Source organism: Pyxicephalus adspersus, chromosome 1 (genome assembly GCF_032062135.1).
Source record: "Pyxicephalus adspersus chromosome 1, UCB_Pads_2.0, whole genome shotgun sequence".
NCBI lineage: Eukaryota > Metazoa > Chordata > Amphibia > Anura > Pyxicephalidae > Pyxicephalus > Pyxicephalus adspersus.
Window position 1 is genome coordinate 124,625,861 of NC_092858.1, and position 9,636 is coordinate 124,635,496.

Here is a 9,636-nt window from a genome sequence, read left to right on the forward strand (position 1 = left end):
AATATTAGACTTTAATGTCCATGTTGTGTGACCCCCTCTGTGTGCTCTGCCATTCACAAACAACAGCTTGGTATGAATCTGCAGCCAGACTCTTAATGTAAACTTGGGCAGGCCAAATGTACAGCTTGGGCCCAATATACAAACAAGCACCACAGACACCGGTGACAGCACTTCAGAACTGATAGAGGCCAAGTCAGGCTCACTTAGAAATTATTGATGGGCCTACTAATAATAATAAAGCTTAGGGGTATAGGTGGATAGCAGTTAATTTTGAGTGTTGTTTCACAGGTCTGTAAGTTTGTATATCAAATGTGATTATTTTTTTAAGTTTGCAAAGAATACCCAATCTTGTCAAAGTTAAAATTTAAAAAAAAAAACTTGCCTGAATGCGATAAGATGATGGATATCAGCATTACTTCACCTCATGTCACTTTGCAAATAAATAATCCTTTTAATTCAGCATGTCATGCTCATTCAGTGAATCAGCCTAACTATGTCACAAACAGATCTATTTTTTCCCTAACCATACCATAGTAATTAGAAATATGAAAAGCAAATGCTTTGTGGGCTATATAATGTTTTTAAATAGGAGTTTGCAAACAGATCAAACATAACTAATAAAAATGGCTTCCATTTTACATGTAACAAATTTGTTTATTAAACAAAAAAATAAACATACACACACATATATATGCCAGTGTTTTGTTCAAAGAGCTACATATGTTATGAGAAGTAGTTTGTAGTGAACAATTCTGAGACATTTATTAAGCAAATTAGCAAATCAGAGTGCTTCATTCATCAAAGTCTCTGTGACAGGTTTACAGACCCATGTACCTGTATTTCTGAGCAGCAAAGTGTGACAGTTTGCTTAGTTCCTGAAGATAAGACAGATCTTCCTTGTAAATAGTCTCATAAAAAGAAGTGGTTATGGTCAGGTCCTACTCTTGGTACTACTTGTATCATGGTAGGCAAAGCAAGAATTTATGACTCAAGGGGGGTCTATTTATAAAGCAGTGCATCAGACATACATTGAAACATTTCCTGGTGGAGAATCTTTCAGGTCTGTATGTTTCAATGGCAGTAATTATTTCTCATTAAAATATTTCAGGAAATATCAGATTTACTGCTTTTAAAATTCACCCCAAGATTTAACCTTGCTTTAAATCTGTTGCAATGTCTGTCTCACTGTTCGCTTGTAGCATTGCCTTGCTATGTGATAGAATTAATAAATGTCCCCCACAATATCCGGATACAGGAATGTCTGTTTGTCCTTACTACACATACTTATTGAAATGTACGCATGCCAAAATTTTAGCATGATGTCTCCTGATGTACCTCTTACCCCCCCTTGGGGCAATCTAGAATTTTCTCCAGGAAATGTTCACACCAACTTCAGCTGGTGGATTGCCAAAGGTTTTGGGTAAGTCAAGGAGATCATTGACGTGCGTGCAATGTTTAGCTTTGAACATTTAGTAAGCAATTGGGAACTTCCACGCACAGCATACTTCAGATACAAACAGATCAGGTCCTTTGTTAAAACCAAACTGAGACTGCCCCCCACCCCCCCACCATATCGTTCAACTTCCTTTGAAAGTGCTTGCAGCTCAATAGCAGATGTGAAGGGTAGGATCTCTCTGCTATACGCAACCTTAGGTTCTCCGACCACAAAATTAAGTTATATGGTTCAAGGGGAAAAAGATCTAGGAAAAGTCTGGGAACAAGAAGAATGGAATGACATTTCCATGGCACTGTCTAAGGTTTCCCTGAATTCGTCCATAGTTGAGGCCAATCTCAAAGTCATACTTGGATGGTATTCAGTACCGGATTGCATAGCTAGATACCAGTGTAATGCCTCGCCTCTGTGGTTCAGGGGATGCAACGTACAAGGAAATATGGAATATATATGGTGGTCGTGCCCGACAGCTCAAAATTATTGGTCAGCAATGTTTAAGTTAATATCAGAGATTGTTCGTTTAGATATTCCAAAATCTGGGGAAAGTGCTTTGCTTAGCAAACTTGACCAACCTATTCTTTCCCATTCCAAAAAACTGATAAACCTTATTTTGATGGCACAAAGGGTTGCATTAGCAAAGGCTTGGAAAAGGAGGGATATCTCTATAGAACCAATATCTATAAAATTAAACTGGATAATGGCCAATGACAAACTCACCAGCATCTTGAGTGGTAAAATTGATAAGTATGACCAAATTTGGGCACCCTGGAAATCGTACAAACTGGTGTAATACACTTTAGGGCTTACTAAGGTCTCAATCTATATCTACATATTTTACTTTGACATGTCAGTCTCCAACCCCCTTTCCTTCCTCCTTCCCCTTTTTCATATCTAGAATTGTTCTTCTCTATGGCTTTATGTCTCAAATGTTTTGGTCATTTTAATTTTTGATTGAAGCTCGAAATGGTTTTTGCAAAAGTAGTTTCCTTCTCGAATCTTTGCTTGTCATTAGTTATCTTACAGAGAACTACCTTTTAAACAAGTGTCTCGAAAGTACGCTTTTGCTACTTTGGACTTATGTCTTGTTATTGTATGGTTTATTTGACGAAAAAATAATTTTTCTTTCTAGTTTTTGTTATTCCTATGTTTAAAAATCAATAACAATATTGAAGTACAACATTTTAGCATAATGACAGCAAAAGTCAATCAATGTAAATGATATTCTAAAGAAACATATTCATCATACAAACATAAGCAGAAAGGTTTACTTACTTATTTTAACTGAAAGTGCTGAACAAAAATGTGAAACATATTAAAATTTTGGTTCATTGCAGTCTTTTCAGCTTCATACTTCCCAAGTCTCACAAAGGGACTAAAGATATTCAAAAGTCCTTCCACCAAATCATTGCACAGTATAACCTTCCTAAAGCATAAGGGCAATGCACATCATTCCTTTATGCCCCTTCAGCCAGATGCGAATTGAGAATGTGGGCTTATAGTGCAAATATAGCCTAATAATATAGGACCATTTATTCCAAACTACATAAATGAGAATACAAAGCTTTACTATGCAACTATTTCTAAGTCCTATAAAATGTGTTCTTATTAACAGATAAAAATAATTGATCACAGACACCATTCCAATCTTCTGCAGTCACAACTGCCTGAGAAGTTGTCACTAAAGCAAAGGCCAGGAGTAAGGTTACGGTGTGTTAAATGCTCCTTGCTCCAGGAACTGCAGCCTCTCAGGAGACATTATATGGTAGTGTCTCCCTTTGGTAGCCCCATAGGTAATGAATCGGGATGGCAGTGCCACTCTCTGCCACCAGCCATCAAGTATGCACACACTAGTTCCTTGATGTTTGAGTCTTTGAGCAGCTGGCATAGTGCCAGCCATGCAGTATCCCGCAATTTAAAGGCAGATGTGAACCATAGCCTTTACAACAAGAACATGTAGGCACACTGTGTCAGCATATCATTCCAATAAAAAAAGGTATGTGAAAGTGACAATATCTTATCATTCCAAGGCTGTGGTTTATGCTACCCTATTACAGTAAGACCACAGGAAAGTCATTAAGAAGCATATTGAAGGTTTGACTGAGTATTGCTATAGCTTTAAATAGGTGTCACATTTTTATGATAAAAAATAAAAATTCTTAATTGTGTAATCTGTACAGTGGAATGTTAGGCACTTGGTGGATTCTGTTATAGAAGACACTTAGTATTCTACCTGAAGAATTTCTCAAAACAGTAACCCATAACACCTCATTATCATATCATAACAGATCATATCGCTGGTTTGACTGCAAAACAGGTAAAAATATATTATGTTATCACTAAAGTGCAAATGACGGAATTTATCAACAATATTCACAGAGCATCAGGGCAGTTGAGGAAGAATTTATATTGAGATTGTTTTAGCATTAGATCATAATGTGATTTAATGCTAAATGTATGAAGTTCCTCTGCTCTGCTTGTGACTTATTTTATTTCTAACGCTGATAATTGTATCTGAAATAAAGAAAAAAACGTGGCAAAAAATAATGTCACAAATTACCTGATAAATGACACATTTACTGATTAAAATTTGGATTACTGATAGGTCTGGACATTGCTTGATAAATTCCCCCTAAAGTATAGCCAAATTTTTTATATTATTTATGCTAAAAAAGGCACTGAATGAGTTTTAGTTGCAAATGATACGAAAAATGCCAAAAAGTAAACATACAAATCACATGCCTAGTAAAATAATAACCTGATTTCTCCAAATAGGTGTTATACCTAACAACTCAAATAATAACTGAGCTTGATGAGCCATTCCAGTATCAGACATTTCTTCCTTGTGACCCATTATTTGTTGGATCCATGTCCTTATCTCCAGGTAAAAACTCAAGTTTGAATTGTCCCGGTCTTGATTGAAAAGAAGCATAATCATTTTGAGACTCCTCTTCTTCTAAAACTGTCATGTTGGGATTGTAAATTCTTGGTGCATCATATAGTCCGCCAGAGATGACCAGTGTGTCATCAGGTGATGAATATCTGTCTGTAGGAGGGAAAAACAAAGCAAAACTATAACAAGCCATGCATTTATTTACTCTGGTTGGAATATATGGCTTTGAGAATGTCAGAAAACCCCAACCCCTTGGTGGATTTTCATGTTACAGCGGAAAAAGATAAGATGAAGAATGTCTGGCAAATGGATTAAACAAAGCAGCATTCACTCAATAAAGGTAAATTGTGCATAAACTTTATTTTCTAATAAGGTTAGTAATGTGAGTTGCTCTATTAAACTGTAAACTTTAAACAGACATTCAAATTCATATGCATTGCTCATCTCAATGCATATTAAAACTAAGGCTATGTATACAAATGTCTCATGATTCTCCATAATACAGTCGGGCTCGTCTCGGATGAGAATCTGACATGTGTACAGGGGTCATTTACGTTGTTCATGGATCCAACCTGGCGGATTATGAAGGACAGACGATGAGCGACCGCAAAAGACATGGAGAGAGAAGCACTGTCGTTTATCTGTCAGTCTGCTGCGGCTAGAAATGATCATTATTATTATACAGTATTAATATAGCGCCAACATATTACACAGGGCTGTAAATTCAATAATGTTGCAAATGACAGACGGATACAGACAGTGACACAGGAGGAGGAGAGGACCCTGTCCTGAAGAGGTTACAATCTGTGTGTATGTAGCCTTAGACGTGTTATGCCCCCTAGTGGCCAAACATCAAAAAACACAGCTTTCACAATAGTAAATGCTACATGTTCTAATGAATAAATGTCAGAATTGACTGGCAAAAAGTTCATAAATACACCCCTAAAAATTGTAGCAATGCATTGTGAACACAGCACACTGCTGCATACTAGCCATGTGTGGTGTGAAATAGCCCTAAGAGAAAGAAAGAAGAGAAAGAGTAATCTATATATATATATATATATAGAATCAGATGTATGTATGTGTGTATGTGTGTATGTTCCACCAGCACTCGAAAGCGCATGGAGACATTTGAACCAAACCTGCCATATATATGACTGAGACTCAAGTAAGTGCACCAGTCATCTTTGTACAGCGCTGTGCTATATGTCAGAGCTATAATTGGATGTATGTGTGTATGTCATCACTAGGAAATGCATGGAGTCATTTCAACCAAACTTGCTATGTTCCACCATCAGTAGGAAACGCATCGACACATTTCAACCAAACTTGCTAGACATATGACAGAATATTGTGAGTGCACCGCTGATCTTTGTACAGCGCTGTGGTATATGTCAGAGGTATATTTGCATGTATGTATTGATGTATGTATGTATGTGTGTGTGTATGTATTGCTCAGTGACAGTGTGCCTTTTGCTTACATACTTTTTTGTACTCTTTTACAAATTTTTTGCCTGCAATAATGGCTTAGAGAAAACCTAAGGCAATTAGCCGAGTGCAATCAAAGGCAAAAAAAATGAAACAACACTGTAGACAAGAAAATTCCGAGGACAGGAATGGAAGACTTTGCCATGCTGCGCCAGAGAGCTACTATATCCAGAGCTTCAGAGACAGTACAACAGCATGAGACCTGAGTACAGGAAATGAAAGAAAGAGCTACTACATCTAGAGCTTCAGAGACAGTACAACAGTGTGAGGCCCCACTACAGGATAAGAAAGATAGAGCTACTACATCTAGAGCTTCAGAGACAGTACAACAGCGTGAGACATGAGTACAGGAAATGGGAGAAAGAGCCAGACAATCACGGACTGCACAACATTTTAGCTTAGCATTGGAAGGATTCCACTATGATCCACATAGAGACTACTCGCAGCATGCAAGCGTTACCATTGGAAAAATGGAAAGGGTTTGTAGTTACAGTCAAGCCAAGAAGTTTAAATATGAGTCTCCTGTTATTTGCTGCAAAAAGGGAAAGTCAAACTCTGCCAACTAGAAACACCACTACAAGAACATTGGAATTATACATTAGCAAATACCTCCAAGTCAAAGCATTTTCCTAATAACATCAGAAAATACAACTCATGTTTCCAATCGACACCATTAGGCACCATATCAGTTGTTCAACAGCCTGGGTTTCCATTCTCATTCAAGGTGCCAGGGTAAATTTACCATAAAGCGGGATCGTTACTTCCGCTGCCAGATCAACCACCAAAATTTCTACAACTATGATTTATTGAAAACAAACTAATAGAAACTGACCAGAGGTGAACCTACATCCCAGGAACAAAATTTCAGATTGTCTTAAAGTTACAAAGGATGTTTCATGAGCACAATGTTCTTATTAAAACATTTAAAACAGCATTGGAACATATGCCTTTAATTTAGGTTAATCTAATTTATTTGTATTTTAATTTATTTGTATATTGTAATTATTATTTTAAAGCCTATAAAAAAAATTTCTTTGATTTAACACTATAGCTTTATTTGATTCCTTTCCTGTACAATATAAGATTGCAATAAATACCCGGGCAATGCGGGGTAATCAGCTAGTCTGTATATAAACCTTACCTGGTTCATATGAAGTTTCCCGGAGAGGATGATGAGAATATTGAGATCTACCTCTTAGGCATTTTTTAAAGCCAACAAAAATTATTACCACAACAACTACAACTAAGACAGTGCTGAAAATTGACGTCAAGATGATTTCAGAATACTTCATATTGTATTCTTCTGTATCTGAAAAAGATCAAAATAAAATCAGTAGATGGACACAACCATGGTTTGAAAAACTAAACAAAAAGTCCAGAAATATGTAAATGCTGAAACCAAAGCATAATTGATGATGGACCTGTTCGACATAACTCCTCCACATGTGCACAGATATCCATTCATGCTAGCACCAATGGGTGGCAAGAATGTACATTAAGCTGCACATACAGTTTAGGGTACAGTCTTAAAAAATGCAAACAGGCAGGTAAGTTTGTTTTATTGCAGATTAGTTTCTTTTCAAGCAAGTTTCCCCTATTTGCTTGGAGGTAATATGTAAGTTGGGGCAGTACTGTGGCCTTGCAGCACTAGGTCCCAGGTTTGAATCTCGGCCAGGACACTATCTGCATGGAGTTTGTAGGTTCTCAGGTTCTAGGGTCTGCGTGGGTTTCCTTCCACATCCCAAAAACGTGCTGTTCGGGTAATTGGCTACCCCTCAAAGTTGACCTCAAACTGTATTAAAGACATATGACTATGGTAGGGACATTAGATTGTGAGCCCCTTTAAAGGACAGCTGGTGACATGACAATGGACTTTGTACAGCGCTGTGTAATATGATGGCACTATATAAATACCATGTAATAGTAATAAAGTCAATCAACAACTTCTTCTGTTTTTGCTTTGGCTAATGTGAAGACTTTCATGATTTTATTGCTGTCTGTGATCTCAATGCAGAGATTGTCTTTTACTAACTATATAAGATGGCACCAGTAAATCCAATTAAATTGGAGAAAGACCAGATCCTCCATCATATTTGTATTTGTATTTCTGTCAAAATGCCTGATGGTCATTTCTCCTGACTTTTTTTTCCAGTGACATGGCTGATTGATTTTGTCATTTCGCAATGACAAGTAGTAGGGAAAAACAACATCCCACTGGGGACACAGATAAGAATAAAATGCTGACAGAAATGTTAACCCTTCAACACTATCCAAAGGTAAAAAAAAAAACAAAAAACTAAAATTAAGGTTTTGACCTTGTGTCAAATGTAGAAGAATTTGAAAGGTTATTTTTTTGTGTGCGTGTCTGTGTGTTTTCAAGAGAATAACGAGTCAAAGGGTTCTGAGCATTTGTAAAACAGAATAGCTTGGAAACAAAAATATAATCACAAATATCTTTAAACTCTAGTGCTTAGGAGTACTCGAGTTTTCACCATAATAATCGCTCTTTGGCTTGATTGGCCAGGCTGGGATAATGGAAGTTCACTACCGGCACCTGTAGGGAAAGCTAGAATGTGTAAAATATCTGGGCTACCTACGCTGATCTGTGCCATTCTTGCTTATTGTGTCCCAAGCTCTACTCCATAGAAGACATGGTTTGAATACATTTCACTGATGATGGCCAAAAAAAACCAGAAATGTCTGTGTGTAGTTTGAAGTGAATGGTTCTATAATGTTAGACTTTAGTTTAATGAATAGATTTATTTGCATAGCCCCAAGCTCTGTCTAAAAATGAGCAACTACTGTGTGAAGGCAACCAAAACAAAACAAAATTGAAAATGAATGGCGCAGCAGAGCACATATTTTTGCATATTGCGTAAATATGCAGTAAAACATGCTAGTACAGTGTTCTTATGCCAAATGTTCTGACATTTACATTTGAAGAATGTGCCATCATATACATTGCTAAATGTTGTACTTTTGTGTGTCCCATCAGCACCATAGAACACTATCATAGCTGCTTATGTGATGGTCCCACTGTCAGTTAGACATGATAATATATAAAGAAGACATGCCCACCTGACAATGTTGTTGTGGCAGTACCATTAGTTGTTTCATTTCCACTGCCTTGAGTTGGTTTCATCTGAGTTGAAGGGGTTGTTGATACAAGTGTTACACCAGACATTGTTGTGGCAGTACCATCAGAGGTTTTTTCAGTTCCATTCTTTTGAGTTGGTATCATCTGAGTTGAAAGCATTGTTGATATAGACTGTGTTACACCAGACATTGTTGTGCTATATGTTTGATTAGAAGACCCAGTAGAAGGCAAAGTGCTTGAGGGAGGTGAGGCTAATGTCGAAGAGACATTTAAATTTGAAGATCTAGATACATCCAGAGTGGTGGCTGCAGCGGTGGATGAAGAAACCGGTTCTGAAGCTTTCAACATTGTAGTTCTAAAGTTTGTATTGGTTACATCTAAGGCAGGAGACAAAGAAGTTTCTGCACCATGTGCAGATGTGCTAACTTGTGGATTCTCTGTATTTACCAAAGTCTCTGTATGATTCGGAATAGTTGTTATTTGAGCTGTCATGATGTTGATATTACAAATCAGAATAAAATAAACAGTGAGGAGTACCGTTACAGACATTGTTCTTAAAGCCATTACATCCAGTGGATTTTTATCCCTAAAAACAAAAATAAAGATATATTTAGGTAAGGATTGTTTGCCTTAATGACCAACTAGAAATGCATACTAATATATTGAACATATTTACTTTATTATTTATGGAAGTTATGGCCAACTGTC

At 37.0% G+C, this 9,636-nt stretch overlaps 1 protein-coding gene across 1 annotated transcript; it reads right to left on the reverse strand.

The window, feature by feature from the left end:
* Positions 1-633: 633 nt before the first annotated feature.
* On the reverse strand, positions 634-9,270 carry LOC140340846 (uncharacterized; the record flags this gene model as incomplete). The annotated part of the gene is given in 3 exon segments (XM_072426267.1): positions 634-4,496; positions 6,973-7,140; positions 8,910-9,270. Coding segments are annotated over 3 exon segments (747 nt in total), but the record flags the coding sequence as incomplete, so codon positions are not given.
* Between the last annotated feature and the right edge of the window lie 366 nt (positions 9,271-9,636).